Source organism: Schistocerca americana, chromosome 2 (assembly GCF_021461395.2).
Source record: "Schistocerca americana isolate TAMUIC-IGC-003095 chromosome 2, iqSchAmer2.1, whole genome shotgun sequence".
Taxonomy (NCBI): Eukaryota; Metazoa; Arthropoda; class Insecta; order Orthoptera; family Acrididae; genus Schistocerca; species Schistocerca americana.
Genome location: NC_060120.1, coordinates 3,520,753 through 3,544,518, shown reverse-complemented (window position 1 = coordinate 3,544,518; position 23,766 = coordinate 3,520,753). Strand labels below are relative to the sequence as shown.

The 23,766-nt window shown below is 36.4% G+C and overlaps 1 protein-coding gene across 1 annotated transcript in view; it reads right to left on the bottom strand.

Annotated features, from left to right (window-relative positions):
• Positions 1 to 23,766, bottom strand: part of LOC124594893 (ATP-binding cassette sub-family C member 4-like) — a 162,642-nt gene that overhangs the window by 32,027 nt on the left and 106,849 nt on the right. Inside the window, exons 12-17 of the mRNA XM_047133366.1 lie at positions 12,825 to 12,980; positions 11,149 to 11,348; positions 7,680 to 8,218; positions 5,869 to 5,948; positions 3,676 to 3,826; positions 2,842 to 2,948 (exon numbers count right to left, since the gene is read on the bottom strand). Of these exons, the coding sequence (XP_046989322.1) occupies positions 2,842 to 2,948; positions 3,676 to 3,826; positions 5,869 to 5,948; positions 7,680 to 8,218; positions 11,149 to 11,348; positions 12,825 to 12,980 (1,233 nt within the window). The remainder of the gene's footprint in view (positions 1 to 2,841; positions 2,949 to 3,675; positions 3,827 to 5,868; positions 5,949 to 7,679; positions 8,219 to 11,148; positions 11,349 to 12,824; positions 12,981 to 23,766) is intronic.

Genomic DNA, 23,766 nt, shown 5'->3' with positions numbered 1-23,766 from the left:
TGTTACGTGGACAGTGAAATTTTATATTGCTGTCTCAGTGGAACAGCATTTCTGAAATCCGAACTGTGATTTACTAAGTATCCCCCTACTGTTGAGATGGTTAACCACTCTTGAGTACATTACTTTCTCAAAGATTTTTGAAAATGCTGTAAGCAAGGATACTGGCTGGTAATTATTGTCATCTGTGGTTTCCCCCTTTTTGTAGAGAGGCCTGACAACAGCATATTTCAACCTGTCTGGAAAAATACTTTGAGTCAGTGATTCATTACATATGTGACTCAAAACATCAGCTGTAATTGCTCCACATTGTTTTAACAACTTGTTAGAGATGTCATCTATTCCAACAGAACATTTATTTATTAAAGATTTAATAATTTTCATTATTTCACAAGAGGTTGTTAGATGAAACTTAATCTGACTAAAATTTTTCAAAACCCACACTTCCATGTACTGCCTGGTTTTTTCTTTTGAACTAATCTCATCAATTTTTTCTCCTACACTTAAGAAGTGATTGTTAAATGCATTGGCTACCTGTGTACTGTTGGTTAAGATGGTCTCATTCTCTTTCACAGTAATACTACCTACCCCAGTCATTACTTTTCCTATCTCCCTTCTAACAACATTCCATATTGATTTGATTTTATTGCTAGAGTTGTTAATTTCTTCTCTAACATACATATTTCTTGATTTCCTTACAACTTTTCTCGGTATGTTACAATAATTTTTATAGTCTAAAACTACTTCTGGATCTTTACTAGTTTTCTTTTTGTTTCTGAGGACACTTTAATACCTGTAGTAATCCAAGGTTTCTTTGAAAAGTTTGTGGTGTTACATTTAGTAATTTTCTTTGGAAAACAATGATCAAAAAGTGATATAAATTTATCAAGAAATATGCTGCATTTATCATTAGCATTTGGCTTAATATATACATCTTCCCAGTTTACATTTCCTAAACTTTCTCTGAAGTGATCTATAGATACCGGTTGAGCACCCTCACACTTTTATTTAATGGTTTCTGAAGTGTAGACCCTGAAGATTGATGCCATGTTCCTCAACTTCCAGAAAACATTTGATGCAGTTTTTCACTGTGATTTGTAGAACAAAATGCAAGATTATCAATTATTAGACCATATTTCTGACATGATTCAGGACCTTCTAGCAGACAGGACTCTATTATGTTGCTCTTAATGGGACAAAGTCGACAGGCGTAAAGTTAATTATGGGAGTACCTCAAGGGACTTATGGAGCAGTTAATATTTAAAACTTGTATTAGTGATCTAGAGGATAACACAATAGACTCTGTGGAGCTTTAATTGTCAATGCTGTTGCCTATAAGGAAGGCTGCAGTCCCAAAGGACTGTCATGAAATTCGGGATGCCCTACAGAGGACTGATGAGTAATACACGGACCAGCAGCTGACCCTGAATGTAAATAAATGTAAGATATTATGCATAAGTAGATGAAAAGATCCACTATTGATTGTTTATACTATCAGCAACAAATCACTGGAAACACTTACTACTATAAAATACCTTTGAGCAACCATCCAGAGTGATCTAAAGTGGAATGACCACATAAAACAAATTGTATGAAAAGCACATCCCAGGCTGAAATTGACTGGAAGAATCTTAATAAAATGTAATTATCCACAAAAGAATTGGCTTATGGAACACTTGTTCGATTGATTACCAAGTACAATTCGTCAGTCTCAGACCCGTCACAAGTAAAATTTATAGAAAAGATGTAACAAAGAGCAGTAGATATTGTCACAGAATCGTGTACTCAATGTGACACATTACAAAAGAGGCATTATGTATTATCGAGAAGTTTACTGTTGAAATTTCAAGAGTATACATTCCAAGAGCAGTAGAGCAACATATCACTTCTTCCCATATAAGTATCACAACATGACCTTGATTAGGAAATCAAATAAATTATAGCTCATATGGTGCTTTACTGACAACCATTCTTTGTACATGCCATTGAGGAAGAATTGTGGAGGGTAAAAAGATAGTAGTAAAAGAAGTATCCTCCATCACACACCATAATGTGTCTTGTGGGTTACAGTAAACAGATATTGGTTGCCACACAAACTTCAAATGTAATATGAAACTAACCATATTCTTTTTCCATTTTACAGAAAAAAATTATCTGTAAATAGCAAACAGCAACTTTTGATATGAGGTTTCAAAAAAGTGACTTCTGCAGCTTCATCACTGAATTGTTATTGCTGTGAATTTATTAGTTAACTGGCAATGTTTGGTTAGTCTTTTCCTATCTCCAGCACTTCTTTACATCTTCCTCTGCTAACTAATAGCGCATGTGGCATTTCCTCCATAATAGCATGAACAATGCCTAAGAAAATGGTGCTTTACAGTTGAACAGAAGAAAATGGGATGTTGCAGTGGGGAAAAAAAGTGAGAATAATAAAAAGGTAACAAAAGTAACATAAAAGTATAAAATTGGGACAAACACAATGTTAAAAAAACAGATGCACAAGACTTTGCCCTACTGAAAGAAAGCACTGTTATTGCACTGGAGTACCTAAAGTTGATAATATGCCTAACTATTGATAGGGCACACAGCAACAAAAATGCACATTGTTTTTGGAATATTGTCGTACTAATCAAAACTTTGCAGAACAATGGTCTTTCAAAGCAGTGTCAGAATGATAAACTTTTCAAATACTCAGTCTGAGAAAATAATAATAAAAATAAGCTGTGTTAATGGATCAAATTTAGTTACTGAAGCTAATGAACAAATTAAAATACCAAGGTGGGAACCCTGCATTAAGATTGCAGTTTATTAGGTCTACACCTATAGATTATATAAAAGCCTTACCTGAAGGGTGTCAAATTCCTTCACAACCATTTTCTCAGCTTTTGAAGACCTAATAGTGGTAAGGCCATTTAAAGAAGCTGATATATACGAAAAAACAGGGCTCCGAGCTGTGAAAATGATTAATAGAAGCTTTACTAATAATGCTGCTGTTAACTATGTTTTAAACTAACAACAATGACACAAAATATGTTTAGAAAAAAAAAAAAAAAAAAAAACGGTAAAGATACAGTAACATGACTGTGGTACAACACAGAAGTCAAGACTGAAAATACTGAGCTACAGTGCAGAGAGACAAGAAATGTTTCTCTGGGTCTGTTAGTGAAAAATTCTTCAGGACTGAATATAAAAGCAGAGTGAGCTTATAATAACACTACATCTTTAAGGAACTTCAACAGCACTAATCAATACACTTCTTATATATTTTTCATTATCGATGAAAAGCAAATTTCTGTTTCATAGCCTTCAAAATCTGTTTCCTCATTTCAGTTCCAATTTTGAATCTGTATTCATTTTTATTGTGTGTTTTTAACTTAAATGAAAGCGAATCCCATTTTGTCAGATAAATGTTCTTCAAGGATGGCTATGGCTTGCTAATTATGGCATATTTTAATTGATTTGAAATCTGTATCATGTAACTTGTTGATATGTTTCATTATTACATAGGGTTCAATAGGTGAGACTTTATTTGCTCTTGTTAAAGGCCTAACTATAGGAAAATGATTAAAAAAAGAGTGAAAGTAATATGTTCGAAAACTGTTCAAAGTAGTTTTATTTTAATGATTGATATTTACAGCAGATGAAGAAGCATATGCACTGTTTTGTTATTTTACTTACTGGTTCCTTCAAGTCTTTTGATGTCTTGTGCTGTTCGTAGATAAATTTCACGCATTTTGTAAAACAGTGGACCAATAATTAAAATAATTACTAGGAAATAGTAATTCACAATCACAACCATAACAAGAATTCCAGTCATAACTAGGAAGATCTGCAAAGGAAAAAAAAGAAAAGAAATTAATGATCAGGATGCTATTTTACCTGAATACAGGATTTGTAATTATGTGAATACTGCAGTGTAAAACTGCATTAGGATTGAAAATGTTTACTTACCAAATTACATTATATAAAAATGCACACAGTAATACAAGGAAACAGATTAAATTAAGCTTTCAAAGTAAAATATTTTATGAATATTTTGAACATAATGTACTTGTAATTAAACTAAATTTAAAATATTAAAATTAATTGTAGATCCACTAATTCAGGAACAACTGGTGTTTTTTAGATATATATAATGACTGCTGTTCATCTCCAATTGTTAACTTCGTGTCTAAATAACCAAAACACTATTTATCATATAACAAAATAAGTTATCTATGTGTCACAAGAGCAGAGACCTCCTTACAATGAGGAATGCTACTTAACATGTTATTAATTTGGTTCTTCTGTACTTAAATCTACATAATCAAATAGTTTATATCTAAAAACAAAGATGATGTGACTTACCAAACGAAAGCGCTGGCAGGTCGATAGACACACAAACAAACACAAACATACACACAAAATTCAAGTTTTCGCAACCAACGGTTGCTTCATCAGGAAAGAGGGAAGGACAGGGAAAGACGAAAGGATGTGGGTTTTAAGGGGGAGGGTAAGGAGTCATTCCAATCCCGGGAGCGGAAAGACTTACCTTAGGGGGAAAAAGGAACAGGCATACACATGTGCGGTTGGATATGGGTGTGTGTGCGAGTGTATACCTGTCCTTCTTTCCCCCTAAGGTAAGTCTTTCCGCTCCCGGGATTGGAATGACTCCTTACCCTCTCCCTTAAAACCCACATCCTTTCGTCTTTCCCTCTCCTTCCCTTTTTCCTGATGAAGCAACTGTTGGTTGCGAAAGCTTGAATTTTGTGTCCATGTTTGTGTTTGTTTGTGTGTCTATCGACCTGCCAGCGCCTTCGTTTGGTAAGTCACATCACCTTTGTTTTTAGATATATTTTTCCCACGTGGAATGTTTCCCTCTATTATATCCATAATCAAATAGTTTGGTGATGGAGTAGCTAATAATGTATTTTTACTAATTTTCATCTGAAATTAATAGTCATTCTTAATTTCTTGATTTTAGTCTGATAGTATCTGGAAAAAATGTTTTGCATGAGACTACAGTACTCCACTTTAACCTGTGGACAAGGGAACTGCAGGAAACAAAGATGAGGGAAATGTGAATAATTCACATGTATGTTTCCAAAAGGAGTGTAATTTAAAGACAATTTGTAAAATGCAGCACACAACTGAATCCAATGTTGACTACACATATGGCATCCAGATAAACTTTCACTTCTCTTCATCATGTCTGCAAGATGTCTTACTTCATTTACAAATAAGAAGAATGAAGAAGGAACCAGCAATTTTGAAAGATAGACTGTCTCAACTTTTTATATTATTGTTGACCACAGTGTGATATGTTAGTCTAATCTTTAAGTTTCATTATATATTTGAGGTATGCCCTCTCTAACATTCTAACCTTACTGTCTGATTCATTGCTTCAGTTGTGTGAAAGGATGATACGTCATTTTAATCATTAAGCCAGAAAAATTTCCCACAACAAAACCATTAATGTTTAATATGAAAGACGCCAATATGACCAATGAGAAGCATATTTAAGTATCACCAAACCTTAGTTGTATTTGTTGCTAATCAGCTTCAGCTCAGCTGTGTTATAAATGACTACAATTCGTAAATATGAACATAAAGTACATCATCTGAATGAACTGCAAAACAAAGGTATATAAATTGAATATCGGTGCGTTATATGACTGCTGAAAAGCATGCTGATGGTGGCTTTTAGGTAGTATTTATGATCCCAGTACAGTTTTTAACTACCTGGAATGCACTATTTAATTTACACATTACAGTTTTAGACAAGCAATTTGGGCCCAGTAAAAGTGTCTTTGGAGACTCCTGGAATTTTAACAAGCTTCTCCAAACCTACAACATAGTAATACTGCATACACAGTATGTTTACAGTGTTACCTGTGTGGCATCAAGCATAGCTCTTGGCAGCAATTCATCAATGGCTCCCATGTCTTTGGAAAAACGATTCAGTACTCGACCTACAGAGAGAGTACAAGTACTTTAGACAACATTCAAAACATTTGTTACTGCTTTAGTAATATTACTGTAAATAAAAGCATGCTAATAATCCTAAAGGTACAAAAACTTTCAAAGCATTGTCTTCTTTTGTTCATGAGGTAATTTTCATTCCTATTTCTTGTTTCCCTACTGTCTTCCACTCCTCTTCTTTTTCTTCACTTCATTCTTCACTCAATTACAATGTGTACAAACCAAAACTTTTACTCTCGAAAACAATCAATTATCGATGAAATTATTTAATTCAATTGATAAAAAATCTACTCACCATGCAGCGGCCAGAACACACACATAAAACAGTCTTTTATGTGTGTGTTCTGCTGCTGCTTGGTGACTAGATTTTTTATCTATCCAATTAAACAAAACTTTTACTCTGCAGAAGTATATAATAAACTGAATTTTCGTGAAAAATTGTGAGCCAAATCATTACCTGAAATCAGATCTTTGCTTATCATGGCATTTTCTTCATCAATTTAACTCATCTGAGCAGCCCTCTTGGTGAGGCTAAAGCCTTTAGCCTTTCTGTAGCATTGTATATACCTTTAACTTTCCAAGCAGGTTCAGACCGGGGCAATAGCTTTCTGTTTTTGATACATTCTGTGGTTATGTCATTCTTTCATAGCATTCCTATCGTGGGTGCTAATTATGCAAGGGATATGGGAAAGCTTCTGTTGAATTAGCTATGTGGAGTGCAGAGAGGCGGGAAAAGTGGGAAGGAAGGGAACGAAGAGTTAGTAAATTGGTCAACTGCAAGGACATCACCAAAACATGAACTCATCTCATGGGGAGAACTCTCTAGGGTGGAAAGAAGTGAGGGATGTAAATCTGATTTAATCCAAAATATTTCTCATGAAACACCTGTTTTGAAACTTAAACATATTGGTTTAGTATTTTTCCTACCTCTTGCTTCATTTCTTGCTTTATGATTTTGACAAATATTTAATATCAACCAAATACACTTACATTCAAAATTTTTTTTATATTCTTAGCCTTTATTCTGGACTGCATGGACATCTGCATGGTATGTAAATAAATGTCTTAAACCATTCACAGGTCATTATAATGAGTGAGACAGCTATTACAGCTTTGAAATGCAACAGAATATTCCTGTACTTTTTGAATTTACTAGTGTATATTGTTGTCACTTGTTTGTGTGACTGGATTTCTCATACACAATCATTCTTGTAATTTCACCATCTGTAAATAATTTCCTTTATAAGTACCTCTTTCTAATCATTATAATACATTTATATATCTCTGTTCTGCTCCTCTGTTATGTATTCCATATTATTATTATTCTATTATGATTATTAATTTCCTTTCTTGTTTTTCAACTACCCATTCCACCAATTTCCCTCACAGTCTTATAGTGCATTATTTTGATGGACTTTGATAAGTAAAAATTAATGTAAAGCTAGTAAACATAAAGGGGAGCTCAATGTACATAATTGTGAATATATTTATCTTTTGTCAGTCACATTTATTTGGGAATATTGCTGAGTGTTTACCTTCTGGCTATATTTCAGATCTGCAGACACACCTTGCAGTTTGCTTTCTTTGCCTGATATGAAATTTTGTACTCAGTGTCACCATATCTCAGTATTTTAAAAGAAATAAAATATGTGACGCACACATCAAATTAAATATTGCATCAGAAGTGATAGATCAGTAATTTAAAAAAATAATTTCCTTACCTGATGGATTTGTGTCAAAAAATCTCATTGAACCCTTCAGTATGGCATTAAACATCCTGTTATGTAGCCCCTGTGATGAATTCATGGTGACTTTAAAGAAGACAAAAGATCTATATGTTGTAATAAATACACTGCCCGCAATACATATAGTGTATATAATGATGTATTCATCTCTGGTGAAGAATGCAGGAGTCACATAATTTTTGTCATCTGTTTCATTCCTATTCAATTCAGAAACTTTTAAATTTTCAAATGCCTCTGGCTTTTTTCCATCAGTTTCATTGTAGATTTGAGAGATGACCTCTGTAACACTGTCACCTCCTTCAGTATATAATGAAGCTGTCTGGTTCACTGTTTCAGCCATGTAAACAGGCTCATTTGCTTCTGTAGGATTAGTAAAGTTTTGATAATCAGGTGGTGTTGACAGTCCCGAAAGAAATTTAGCAGTCAGATTTTCATTTGTGGTATTAATAACTTGTGCCAGTTCAAATGACATTCTCTTATTCATAATATCCATTTTTAGCTGCTCTTGGTTTGTCCTGAAAAGAAATACAGATCACAAATATTGGTCTTATAAATTAAGACTTGGAAAATAAAAATGGAAACTAGAGTGAGGTAAAAGGCAAACAAAATGCCAAGAGCAAAGCTTATAAATTACTGATGTACTAATAAAAACAAAGATGAGGTGACTTACCGAACAAAAGCGCTGGCAGGTCGATAGACACACAAACAAACACAAACACACACACAAAATTCAAGCTTTCGCAACAAACTGTTGCCTCATCAGGAAAGGGGAAGAAAAGAAGTGGGTTTTAAGGGAGAGGGTAAGGAGTCATTCCAATCCCGGGAGCGGAAAGACTTACCTTAGGGGGAAAAAAGGACAGGTATACACTCGCACACACGCACATATCCATCCACACATACAGACACAAACAGCCTTTCCTGATGAGGCAACAGTTTGTTGCGAAAGCTTGAATTTTGTGTGTGTGTTTGTGTTTGTTTGTGTGTCTATCGACCTGCCAGCGCTTTTGTTCGGTAAGTCACCTCATCTTTGTTTTTATATATAATTTTTCCCACGTGGAATGTTTCCTTCCATTATATTGATGTACTAATAATTTTTGGATGGATAAGAACATTTGATATGAGGAGCACACTGATAGATTTGAAATTATTATCTTAATTATCATCATTCAGTCTTGTTTGAAGTACTCTCCATGAGTTCTATGCACTGCTGCATCAGTTTAAATCACTAAGTGAATTGTATGTTTACATTATTTTTAAATGCAGAAATAACTCATTCTTGATGCTAAAATTGATGCCAGTTAATGGTTTCTTTTACTTTCTGAAAGAAAGTACAATAAACACTGTTGTGTTTTCCCTGTCATAAAAGAACTTGGTCTGTGAGTAGCTCTAATAGCTTAACATATTTTGTCTTTCTATAAGGGCCAGTCAAATGAAAAAGTGATACACGCAAAAAGTAAGTAAACTGTTTCTTATTTCAAAAGTAACCACCATAACTATTCATTATTTATCCCACTGCGAGACACGTACAGCTGGGCACACGACCGTTAATCCATTAATTGTTAATTAACAAAGCTAACTTTTAGAGTAATGTATTAACTATTAAGTTAACTGTATAGAATGTTAATGGATTTTTTTAACTTATGTTAACTTTCTCTGTGTCCATTAATCATTAATGAGGTACCTACTATTTATGACAAAAATGATGCTGTAGAAACCATGTTCTAACAAGTTTGGGTCACGTAGGTGCGTGGCTATGTTGGGGTGTACGCAACTGATGTAAACAATTGAGTGCGAATGACAATAACTGGGTGCTGGGTCTCTGTTGTTGTTTTTTACTAAGTGTTGCATTAAGTACTACTTTTTGTTAGTGAACTGACTGTGGTAAATAAATCATGGAATTGGATCTAGCTCTCACAACAACCTAAAGGGTGTCTAGTGGTAATACATCTGTAAAAAGTATAGCCCAAAATCTAGTCAAAATGTGTCTAAATATATCAAAAGACTCATTCACTGATGTAGTATTTCTTGGAGGACAGGGTTTAGTACATTTATTTATTAACCATAATACCCCTATACACATGATAGCTGCACTCAAATGACTTTTATATCTGGGCAAAGACATTTGGTCTCTTAAACGAGCTTTGCTCTTGAATGAAAACTTTAACACGTTGATGTTAATGAAGTAAAATATGCACCTTATGTTAGATACTATTTGATTTTCCAGTATTTCGATTCTTCTATGATTTAACATTGTTAACCAAAAAATTATAAAACTAAATGACAGAACTGTTTTTTTATCTGTCTTTGATGTGCTACCTACACTTCCCCAACCAAAACATTTTATTCAAGTTTAGGTAATATGTTGATTTCACTTAGTAATTTCACTACAGCCACAACATAAGGTTTTCTGTTATGAGTTAATGACTAACAATTAACTTTAACTTCTGATAAATCTCCTATAAAGAAACATTTTAACATTTAAAAGTTAACTCTTTTAGTAATGGATTAATGATTAGCAAAGTTGACTTTTTGATTAACATCACCCAACTATGGATACTAGATGGTCAATACCTTCATGGAAAAATGTTTTTAGTTCTCTTGGAACTGTGATTGTACCTTGGCATCCACCTCTTCATCTGAAACAAATTGATGGCTTTGTGTGTCATCCTGTAGGTCTCCAAAAATTCGGACGCTGCATGGGGCGAGACTGGGACTGTATGGAGGATCTGTAAGGTTTTCCAGTGAAACCTCCGCAGTTTAATAATAATAATAATAAAAAAAAACACATCAGCTCTAGAACAGTCATGATGATCTTTTTCTTTGACTGCAAGTGCCTGATGATCTTTGACTTACAGGAACACAGTGGCACAATTGATGCACAGTGTTACGTGAACACTTTGCAAAAACTGATGTGCACCTTCAAGTCCAAACACACAGGAATTTTAACAAAGGACATCATTCTGTTGCAGAATAATGCCTGCTCACATGTTGCTAAAGTTATTCTGCGGGAAAGCCCTTATGCATCCTCCATATAATTCAAACCTCTCGCCATATTTTTGGAGTCTCGAAAAAAGAAATTTGTGGACACCAATTTGCTTCAGACAAAGAGGTGCACACCTGGATCCAGTCATAGTTCTGCAGGGAACCGAAAACGTTTTCCCAAGGAGGCTTGTCTCAAACTAGGATAAACGAGTTAATAGTTATAGTGATTACATTTAAAATAAAAAAATGGTTTATATATGGTTTTCCAACTCACTTTCATTGAATGCCCCTTACATATGTGCTGCTAATGCATTCCCACACAGCATTCATGCATTCCCACACAGCATTCTAGTAGTAAGTTGTCAACTGCATTTCATTTAACTGATTGATACTGCCCATCCCACTTCTGTCAACTAATGCAAAAATACTTCTTCATTACCAAATAGTTTATGAAGATACTAACCAGTAAGTAACCCAGTAATCAGCACTATTGGATGCAAACTGCCCAACTGCAAGAACAAATACAAGCCAAGCAAGTAGCAAGTAGCTTGAGCCAGCCCTGAAATAATCTCTGTAGAGGGTCTTGTTCAATTTGCCTCTTTCTATCATCTCAGCAGTTTCTTCTGGTTCATCACCCTCTTCATCTTCATCAGGTACAGAACTCTTAAGAAGAAGAATAAAGCAATTAAAAAAACTACAAATATGATTTTTGTTACATGTGGAACCGAAAGATAAAGTAAAAAATGTGTAAAGCAGTTATACAAAAAGGGCAGAAATTAATAAATGTAGTCACCACAATTAGTTCAAGAACAATAAATAGAATTTGAATATGCAGAATGTTTTTTCCAGAACTGCTTTATTAACTCCATTCTTAATGCAATGTTACTTTCCAGATACATAATTTCATTTTAAAACCCATACCATCATATTTTACCAAAGACAAAAGAGTATGATAAACACTGAGACATAAGTCAGCAATAGTCACATATCTGTTCGCCATGTGTAGTAGAATCCAGAACACTGGTTTCAGTTTAATGGTCTTGAACAGAAAGGCGCTATGCCACATAATGACAGACTCACCAAACTGGAAGATACTGTGCTCATAAGAGAGCTTCAGTGCCTAACTTGCTCTTTGATAACCATGTGAAATAACCAGCATGTAATTGCAACTTATACATACTTCAAACATGTGACAATGGTTCTCTTGCACCAGCACCTACGTGTTATTTTGTCAGAAGATGATATATTTGGCATAATGGTTTTCTTGCACTGTAGCAAAATCATGTAAGTTAATATGTCTGATCATAGGTTGTTTTTGTTTACCACTGAAATGAGAAAAAGATCGTGCACTGTGCCCTATTTATCTGCAGCTATAATCTGAAACAGCTGAGAGTGACACACAGTCATCTCATTGTTGTTGATATTTGAAGTTGATCCTAGTGATGATAGTATTACTCAAACATAAGTATTTATTGTAGCCTCATGCTCTTACAGACAATAAACAACTATTCTCTGCATGATTTTGCAAGGGTGTTCTCTGTTGTCCAATTCTGATGATATGATGATAATCAAATGCAGTGAGATCTTGTATTTTGCTTGTCCTCCTAGTGAATGTTATTCAGACTGCCAATGCTAAACCATGTGACATTAAGCTCACTTTTCAGATTGCACTATTCCATTAGGTTAATCCCTCCTATATGAAAGCTGTCTCTTATTCATTTGCTCATCAATGTACAAATACCATTGCTGAGTATATATACAGTGATTTGAATGTTAAAGTACCAAAACATTCGTACCTTCAGATGACTATATTTGGTGTTGTTAATGGTTTTCCACATTATAATTATGGCATAGTTGAGAAGGAGAAATATAATATTAATATCAGAAACATAATACCTGAGTATTTTATATGCAACAAATGTCAAATTTCTTGTACAAGTATGATAAAGTATGACGCTGTTCACAGTGCAAAGCAAACTGAGTTCACATTTGTGAGCTGAGTCCCCTTCATCTAATTACCCAGCTCAATAACCAACCAGGAGCATTGCTACTGTTTACCTTTTGATGATCACTCTAATAATCTTGGATTTTGTGGGTTATATGTTTGTGAGAATGAAACAGAAACTGGCAGTTACTTACATAAGTTGATACAACTGACATTTGGTTTTTCAAAAGTTTGGCTGTTACTGCATCCTTCAACTTCTCAGTCTCTTCTTGGCTGCTGACAAGCAAATTTGAAAAGTCAGATTTATTTGTCAGAAGCTCATTGAATGTACCCTGATCTTCTATTCTGCCCTGAAAGAAAATCATAGTTCTATGTCAATTAAAGCTGTTGTTTTAAGTTTAGGCATTTATCAGCACAACAAAATATTGTGTTGAGAATAAACAATGTGTTAAAGTAACCAAATTCTGTATTAATACTGTAATCATGAATTACTCATGGTTCATGGAATGCTGAAATTATAGTTTTTTAAAACTAAAATGGAAAAAGGATTATGTACGAATCTGGCAGTGTTCCCTCAATGAAAAATAATTAAGTTTAGCATGATTGATGATGATGATCATATTTTTGCAGGTAAATGTTCAGAGAGAAAAAAAAGCTCCTCAATGATACTGTCTCCTTAAGAGGCCACCCTGCTGACAATATCTATAAATTGGAATTATTAACATTTGGATATTGTTGTTGTGGTCTTCAGTCCTGAGACTGGTTTGATGCAGCTCTCCATGCTACTCTATCCTGTGCAAGCCTCTTCATCCCCCAGTAACTACTGCAACCTACATCCTTCTGAATATGCTTAGTGTATTCCTCTCTTGGTTCCCTCTATGATTTTTACCCCCCACGTTGCCTTCCAATTCTAAATTGGTGATCCCTTGATGCCTCAGAACATGTCCTACCAACCGATCCCTTCTTCTAGTCAAGTTGTGCCACAAACTTCTCTTCTCCCTAATCCTATTCAATACCTTTTCATTAGTTATGTGATCTACCCATCAAATCTTCAGCATTCTTCTGTAGCACCGCATTTCAAAAGCTTCTATTCTCTTCTTGTCTAAACTATTTATCGTCCATGTTTCACTTCCATACATGGCTACACTCCATACAAATACTTTCAGAAATGACTTCCTGACACTTAAATCTATACTCAAAGTTAATAAATTTCTCTTCTTCAGAAATGCTTTCCTTGCCATTGTCAGTCTACATTTTATATCCTCTCTACTTCAACCATCATCAGTTACTTTGCTCCCCAAATAGCAAAACTCCTTTACTACTTTAAGTGTCTCATTTCCTAATCTAATTCCCTCAGCATCGCCCAATTTAATTCGACTATATTCCGTTATCCTCGTTCTGCTTTTGTTGATCTTCATCTTATATCCTTCTTTCAAGACACTATCCATTCCGTTCAACTGCTCTTCCAAGTCCTTTGCTGTCTCTGACAGAATTACAATGTCATCGGCGAACCTCAAAGTTTTTATTTCTACTCCAAATTTTTCTTTTGTTTCCTTCACTGCTTGCTCAATATACAGACTGAATAACATCAGGGAGAGGCTACAACCCTGTCTCACTCCCTTCACAACCACTGCTTCCCTTTCGTGTCCCTCGACTCTTATAACTGCCATCTGGTTCCTGTACAAATTGTAAATAGCCTTTCGCTCCCTGTATTTTACCCCTGCCACCTTCAGAATTTGAAAGAGAGTGTTCCAGTCAACATTGTCGAAAGCTTTCTCTTGCCGTGGTCCATATGTAAAACTGCTTCTCCTTCCTGACGTTTCGTTGCCTACTGCAGGCAACATCTTCTGAGGTGAGTCGCCGACTCACCTCAGAAGATGTTGCCCGCAGAAGGCAACGAAACGTCAGGAAGGAGAAGCAGTTTTATATATGGGCCGTGATAATTCAGCCCGAAAGTTTTAATTAATGAAGACGCCGGCCGTGAAAGCTTACATGTTATGAGTAGTCAAAACTGTTTGTGGCATTAGTCTTGTCAATATATAATTTGGAATGATCTTATCTAGGGCAGATTTAAACTGATATTCACCAGAGATACATCAATTGTGTGTTAGAGAATAGATTACATCAGAATTTAGACAAGAATGTCACAGTATATAATTGGATAATGGTCAGTAATGTTGGGTAAAGAGATACAAACATGTATCAGGGGAATTTCATTCCATTCTTATTTAGTCATAAGTCACATAAACACCACTGAAGCTGGCCAGAAATTAACAGTTTTCCAGATGCCACCTTGTTTTGCGCACAAACACCTCTATGTTGTAGGACCACAAACGGTAAACGATATCTGCTCATAATAATGGATGATTTTACGCACTGGCCAGAGGCAGTGCCGGTGGACAATATCTTTGCAGGAATATCCCCGTCTGCATTTGCACTGGTATAGTTAGCTAAGTCCGGCTATCCGCTGCACATAGCTAACGACTGTGTCCAACAATTTGAATCAGATTTTTATGCCCATCAGACAAAGTTATATGATTATGTACACCTCAAGACCACTAGCTATCATCCTACCAGCAATTGAGTGACTGAGCAATGGTATCATTCACTGAAGGTGACACTCATGTGCCATGGGAATTCCTGGATGTCTGCCGTTCTTGTAATTCTCTACATCTACATGCTACTCTGCAAATCACACTTAAGTGCCTGGCAGAAGGTTCATCAAACTACCTTCACAATAATTCATTGTTGCTCCACTCCCATACAGTTACAGAAAAAACTAACACTTACACCTTTCCGTATAAGTTCCGACTTCCCTTATTTTGAGGATTGTTTCTCCCTGTGTAGTTCAGCAGCAACAAAATATTTCCTCATTCAGAGGAGAAAGTTGGTGATCAAAATTTCATGAGAAGATCCCACTGCAATGGGAAACACCTTTATTCTAATGATGTCCACCCCAAATCCTGTATCGTGTCCACAGCATTCTCTCCTCTATTTCTCGATAATACAAAACGCGATGCCCTTATTTGAACTTTCTCAATGCACTCTGTTAATCCTTTCTTGTAAGGATCCCACACCATGCAGCAGTACTCCAAAAGAGAATGGACAAGCATAGTGTAGGCAGTCTCTTCAGTAGATCTATTGCATCCTCTAAGATTTCTGCCAATACATTGCAATCTTTGGTTCACCTTTTCCAGAACATTTTCTATGTGCTTATTCTAATTGAAGTTGATTTTAATTGTAATTCCTAGGTATTTAGTTGAATTTATGGCTTTTAGGCTTGATTGATTTATCATGTAAATGGAGTTTAATCGATTCCTTTTAGCACATGTGGATGGCCTCACACTTTTCATTATTTAGGGTCAATTGCCAATTTTTGCACCACACAGATATCTTAACTAAATCATTTTGCAATCGTTTTGATCTTGTAATGACTTTACTAGACAATAAAGGACAGCATAATCTGCAAACAATCAAAGACAGCTACTCAGACTGTCTCTTACATTATTTATACAGATAAGGAACAACAGAGGGTCTATAGCACTACCTTGGGGAGTGCCAGAAATCACTTCTGTTTTACTCAATGACTTTCCATCAATTAGTATGAATTGTGGATTCCTTGATAGGAAATCAAGAGTCCAGTCACATAACTGAGACAATATTCCATAAGCACATAATTTGATTACAAGCTGCTTGTGAGGCATGGTGTCAAATGCTTTCTGGAAACATGAAAACAAGGAATAAATTTTGTATCCCTTGTCAATAGCACTCAACACTTTGTGTGAGTAAAGAGATAGTTGTGTTTCACAAGACTGATGTTTTCTAAATCTATAATGACCATGTGTCAATAGACTGTTCTCTTCGAGGTAATTCATAATGTTCAAACACAATAAATGTTCCAAAATCTTGCAGCATATTGACATTAATGATACGGGCGTGGTCTGTAATTTAGCAGATTACTCCTACTGTCCTTCTTGAATATTGCTTGAATATTGGTGACACCTGTGCAACTTTCCAGCCTTTGGGTACACATCTTTCATCACATGAACAGTTGTATATGAGTGTTAAGTATGGAACTATTGTATGAGCATACTCTGAAAGAAACCTAATTGGTATATAATCTGTACCAGATGACTTGCTTTCATTAAATGATTTAAGTTGCTTCACTACTCCAAGAATATCTACTTCTGTGTCACTTAAGTTGGCAGCTGTTCTTGATTCGCATTCTGAAATATGTACTTCATCTTCTTTGGTGAAGGAAATTTGGAAGGCTGTGTCTAATAACTCTGCTTTAGTAGCACTGTCATCAATAGTATTTCCACTGCTACTGCACAGAGAAGGCATTGATTGTGCCATGCGTCTAGTATATTTCGCATTTGAATCTCTTTGGATTTTCTGCCATGTTTCAAGACAAAGTTTCATTGTGGAAACTATTATCAGCATCTCACATTCTCCTTGGCCTACAAACCACAAAGAAGCCAGATATGGACTCTTCAGCTGTGGGACTGGTCTATGGCGAAACATTAAGTCTTGCTGGTGAATTTGTCAACACCAGTTCTCTAGAAACATCAACACAACACTGACCAGATTTCCTATGGTGGTTAAGAGCCCACATTAGTCATGTAATGCTCTGGGCAGACAGTGTCAAGCAACCATTGTAGCCCTACTTACACTGACCCATACTGTGTCTTACGAAGAGGTACACAGATGCTGGACGTTATGGTAAATAGCAAGCCCACAACCATTTCATTCAAGTCTTCGAATGAAGCTCTTGGGAAATGGTTTTGAATTCATGACATCCAGGAATATACAGCACTGTATGACAATATAATTTATTTTTGAGAGATGCATATTTAGGTATAGTGGAATGCTGAAACTGGTACCGGTAGTCAGAATAAAATAAAATAACATCTCAATTGCACAGCTGTTGGCAAACGTCACTGTTAATTACCTGACCAGCTGACATACCCTGTACATCATGAATCAACAGACTGATTTCACTCAACTGTATCACGCTTTCGTACATTTTCCGTCAAGTGCCACCATCCATTGCACCACCAAGACCTCAGCACCTTCCAGCACCAGTGCCACAATCTCCAACACAAGTGCAGCAACTACAGGCAAGCACCTGTACTTCCCTGCCCGTTTTCATGACGATGCTCCACTTCAACTGAGGAGGTTGACATATCATATGCTATGCATGTTGCATGTTGTTATTGTGGCCGTCAATCAGGATTAATGCCAACCAAAGATGTTATTTGTATTCTGTGGTGTAGTTCTGTGAGTGCTTGATGACAACTGAATCGTCACTGGCAAGCAGCTTCTGCACCAGCTGCCAGGGGTACTGTGTTATTATATGTTATTATGGTTTTTCTATGTGTTGTTTATTCTTTGGTGTGTGAATTTTAAATGCTTTTGTACATTAAATGACTTTTGTTCTGTTCTTGCTTACTCCCTCTCCTGGTTAAAGTAGTGGTTAGTTACTGTCATGTTATCTATTTTCACACTCGGGAATGATTTTGCTATTGTGTTAAGCATTCTTGGCCAGCTATTCATCACTGTAATGATTTGCTTGTTTGTCCTAGATAATCAAGCAACATTATTTGTAAATATAGAATTTCAATCAATTGCAGTCTCTAGTTTTAGAGTGAACACAGTATTCAGAAGTCAGTCAGCCAAAATTAAAGTGAACCTGACCCTTTAACTGAGCTAGGAGAAATTGGATAACCAATTCAGTTCCGTTTTTTACACCATATACATGAATTTGCCAAGCCCAGGAAACTACAGTGACTGTCTCCATCACAATGTCAAATTACTGCACCCCTATCACACTGACATGACCATGTAAAGACATAGAACAGTGGATAACAAAGTGACTGCATCGATTTAAGAGCTTTTCTTAACTTCATATGTGTGATCTTTGAGAAAGTTTGTTTATTAAGATTTGTGGCAATTCAATTAACTGGGTCATATGAATATATTAGTGTGTGAGATAATATGAGATTATAGATGCTATTTTTGCTAATGTGTTGTTATTGTACCACAAAGAACCCACAAGTTTTCTGTTGCATTGAGACTCATCTATCTACTGTTACAGTCTGAGGTAGCTGATAATGAGCCTTGTCCTCCACATTTTGTTTTTAAATGTAGGCAACACTGGTGGCCGTGGGCCTGTACAAATCAAACCACTCACAGTGTATCCTCGAGCAAGTGGTGCATGAAGTGCTCCTTACATCCATAATTTCAGAGGCCACAGTAAAAATGTACTGAGGTCCATCTCTGTGTCCATGGCGTGTGCAACTTTCACTCAAATAACTAGCAGCAGACATGGGCAATTTTAAACAGAAGATATACAACATCACAGTGCACAACATGCTAAACTGTTCATTTCACTACAATGGTGAGAGTACTGTCTCTTCAATATGACAGCTATGTCTAATTCCATTTGTCATCAGTATAACATAACCTGAAGTGATCCACAAAGGTGCATTCTTTGTCCAATCCTGTACATGCTTCACGTGAGTGGCAGTCAACACTACTTAAAAGGCATAAATCCATTTTGTACACTGATGGCAGTTATGAGTATCGAATTAGTTGTGCCTTCTATTATTACACAGCAGTAAACGATAAAATATCTCATCTTACTGTAGTTATATCTCCCTTGACTTTGTGAGCAGCAATTATATTTGTAAACTTGTAGTCCCGACACTATTTGTAAACTTCCATTCTTTATAACAGTTAAATATCTACATTTCTCCTAAAAGTAGTCTTGCATTCAGAGAATGGGTGGTGAGGAGCAGATACAAGATTGCTGCATCATCATGCCAGGGAAGGTCCTAGTGGAAGTGGTTTGCCATAGCCTTCCTCCAATGTCTTATGAACTGTCAAGTGCATATCAGTGGCGAGTGCTTGTTCAGTGTAGTGTTGAGTTCATGTTCTTATTAATGAAAGGAAAGGAGAGGGTGAGTCCTGCTGCTGGCACATAGCCTACTTTTCTTAAATAACAACAAGGGAGCTGTCAAGCTAGACATCCCCATCTGATGAATGGATTACCTTCAATAGTGCCTCATGCCCTTGCTTTAAGAGACACTGCAGAAAGATTTGAAATGTAATCCAAGACATTGGCACAAAGATTGTTGATCACAAACTTTATGCCAAACTCTCCTCCCCTGGTTAAATAGTGGTAATGAAAATTTTCACCAGCAGGATTCAAGCCAGCTTACCTCCAAGTTGAGTGCCAATGGACAGGCATGTGTTAGTGACCTCAGCTATGGAGGTGCATAAATTTCTCTTATTGTAGCTTTAAATAAGTGTAATCCTACACCTAACAGAAACACAGATACATCCCATATCAATCCACATAATATGTGCATTCACTTTACTCATGAAACAAAATAATTAGTTTCAGCATAGCAACAATCCTTCCACAGGAGTTGCAATTGCAATTCACTCTACAGGATTTAACTTATTTTGGACATTATTCCAGTTTCCTAGTGATAGATTTAACAGTGTGTTAGCCATTTTCCATGTTTGCTGCTACTAAAGTGTGCAGGATGGACAGTGGGCAGTTTCGTGAATGTGGAGAACTGCTGAACATTAGCAAACCATGTGTCAATAGCGTCATGCAGATTTTTCAGTGGCATTTATAGTGCTCTTTAGCTCCTGAACACTAATGTAGACCATATGGGCAAAACCACTGGTGAATTCAAGTTAGCCAAGAACAAAGAGTAGCCTGTAACAAATCAGTCTACGAAACAGCAACATGGGGAAGACCAACACCTGCTCAACACAGCTCATAAGCTCCCATGTGTATTGGTCAACAGGCAGTTTCACCTACATACATTGGCAGCAGCCAGTCTGCAGCAACAGACAGTGCATGTTGGCAGCAATGCTCAACCTATAGATAAGTGCCCAGTCAACATGACAGTTGCATGATGGTGATCATTTGTAGTGTTTGCAGAAAGCACAAATAAAAACATTGGTAGATTACATTCGACAGCACTCAACTAAATAATCAGACAGCACAGCAGTAATATATAAAAGCAGATACTGAACACTTTATCATATGGAAGGAAGAATGTTAAAATTGAGACTGCAAACTTTGCAAATGCAAATGCCATGATTAGCAATGAAGTGATCTCTCCAATAAACTAGAAGCTTACATAACCAATTCTTTAACAACAATGTAAGGGATATGTTGCAAATGCGAATGCCATGATTAGCAATGAAGTAATCTCTCCAATAAACTAGAAGCTTACATAACCAATTCTTTAACAACAATGTAAGGGATATGTTGCAAATGCAAATGCCATGATTAGCAATGAAGTGATCTCTCCAATAAACTAGAAGCTTACATAACCAATTCTTTAACAACAATGTAAGGGATATGTTGCAAATGCAAATGCCATGATTAGCAATGAAGTGATCTCTCCAATAAACTAGAAGCTTACATAACCAAGTCTTTAACAACACTGTAAGGGATAATGCCCAATACTGACACTTCTCTACCAGAGGAAGAGATGCTACGAGTACTTGAGTGTAACGTGGCAGCAGTGCCAGTAAGGGGATATTATAAGAGGGCCATTCATGAGGATGCCGACATCAGGCCCCAACCAGTGTGTGCAGATACATTAAAATCACAGCAGAGGCCGTGCTACATTAAATACACAGTGTATGGCACCTAACAGAGCCTTACATTTTCCCAGGGCTGCTCTGCTATAACTATTTGCATTATGGACACTGTAGCAAGCAATGCAATATCTAGACAAGAAGCAGTCAGTTATTACTAGACATAGTGTTAACATATGTGAAAATAAGCATTTCCTGTACGAATACACAGAAAATTAGATCACAACTCCATGGATAAAACTTTCCTTGAGCACTTAGTGCAGAATGGCTCACGATAACATCGGTTATCAAGAAGCTCATGCATCATATGAGAATAGGCAGTACACAAGCATGACAGCAATGCAGATGACCAACATGAAAGACTCTACAATATTCCCTCCATTATCAGTGCTGGTAGCTGGCTAGCCACCTCACCACATTCAGCAACCATGCCCCCCTTCAGCAGCCCAGCAGCCGTGGTGACACAGCATGCAGTGTCCCCACCAACTCCTCTACCACAAAGGAGGACAGCCTCTTGGCTGTCAATGACACATATTCAAGATGTGAAACCCTCAATTTGCACATGGCTATTTGAGGTTTTGTTACTTTTCCAGATTTTCTGATGATGATTAGGCCTATATTGGAATGCATCATTAAACTGGTTAGTCACCACAAAATCTGTGACTCCTATATATATTTTTTGTAGTGTCCATATTAGCACTGTTCTAACAGTTAAAAATTGTACCTTATAGCTTTGTTTCTGGACCTAAACAGTACCTATGATAACATAGAGCTCTCAGTGCTTGCCACAAAACTACAGGAACAATGCATATCCTACACACAATACCTATTCTCAATGATTTGTTGCTACTAATCGTACATAAAGGGAGTATAGGAAGACCACAAACTACAAGTCTGTGATTGCTGCAAGGATCTGTTTTGACACCTCTTCTGTTTAATATCTACACACTGACTGACCTAATATTCTTAGAGAAGGTGAAAGTTCAGCAACATGCAGATGATACCTGTATTTACATGGAAAGTACATCCATCGAAGAATGTAAATCACAAATGACAACCACACTGCCTGTGCTTTGTGCTCCAACAGTAGCTGTGAAGAAATAGACAGGATATATCCACTGTTAAATCAAGGAAGGTGGACACAAAACATGTGGCTATGAAATGTCAGATGGCTGTTAGTATATTCAGAGCTGTGACAGAACCTTGGAGGGTTTTGAACATCGGCACAGCACAAACATTTTAACGCACGACAGTATGTCCAATCGTTGACTTTGGGAGTGTCTGTTATGGATCTGCACCTGATACTTACCACAAGAGAATTAATAAATGCCAATATAGAGTGCTAAGACCTTGTTTGGGAGCAATATGCTCTGCCTATACCAACACACACTTGGTTGACCGCATGCCCTACTGTCCATCTATGCCAGCAGTACCTCTGCACCAAATTTATTCTTAAAAGGAATCAATATAAATCTAACAATATGAATCTGAAATCAATCATCTCAAAACTAACCATAGAGTGCTTAACTGGACACTTCTGGATCACTAGAACTCTTCCTCCCCTAGCCTAAGCATATTTAGATGCTGAGGAGACTTCAAGAAGATCATAAGAGCACCTAGACACAGTATTATTATCATTCCATTCCCATTGAAATTGTCTAAGGTGAATGTAATAATTGACCTTGACTTGAACAATGGGACTCATGGTAACAACGGAACTTTGGTGCAGTTTTTAAGATAGTAGCCGAGGCAACATATATTTGTACTGACTACCAACAGAAGTAAGTATCATGACCACGAAATGTATTGTGATACTAGAAACACTTCATTTCTCCTCACAGATGACAGCACCTCTATATTCCCTAATCAGTGACTATTAACTGCTCTAACAGTACTTCAAAATTTCAGCACCTGTTTGACTGAAAACCACATGGTATTCAGGTTGGCCAAGTATTGGAATACACCACCTGGACTGCAATCCTAACTACAGATTACTGATATGTCCTACACAGAGGCATGACACAAGAGTTGCAGGGGGAATGGGAGGAAACGACAAGACACAAAAGGAAGGAATGTGCAACAATCTACCCTTCGTTCCCTAGTCTACGAAATTTCAAACAAATTTAATGCCTAGGCATCTTGCTTCTCAAATGACCAGACTCAATTCAAACATGCATGTTTATGTAACCATTTTCAAAGGCTTCCTACTCTTGTGGAGAAGAAGTGGATGCATATCACCTCTTCTTTGGGTTTCTCAGGCAACATGAATACACAACAATCCATTTACAACAACTTGTGAGGCTTTCTCATCCAGTTCCAACCTCTATGGTGGCTTTGTTAACAGCTCAGGATCACAGACTTTTTAAGGAAAAGTACAGATTCACTGTTGACATGGGAATCCACATCTAAGGCCAACAAATCACTGACAGTGGATTGCACAACACTGTTCTATAATATTTGGTTTTACAACGATTATACAGTATTAGTCTAAATGTAATTATATAAGTT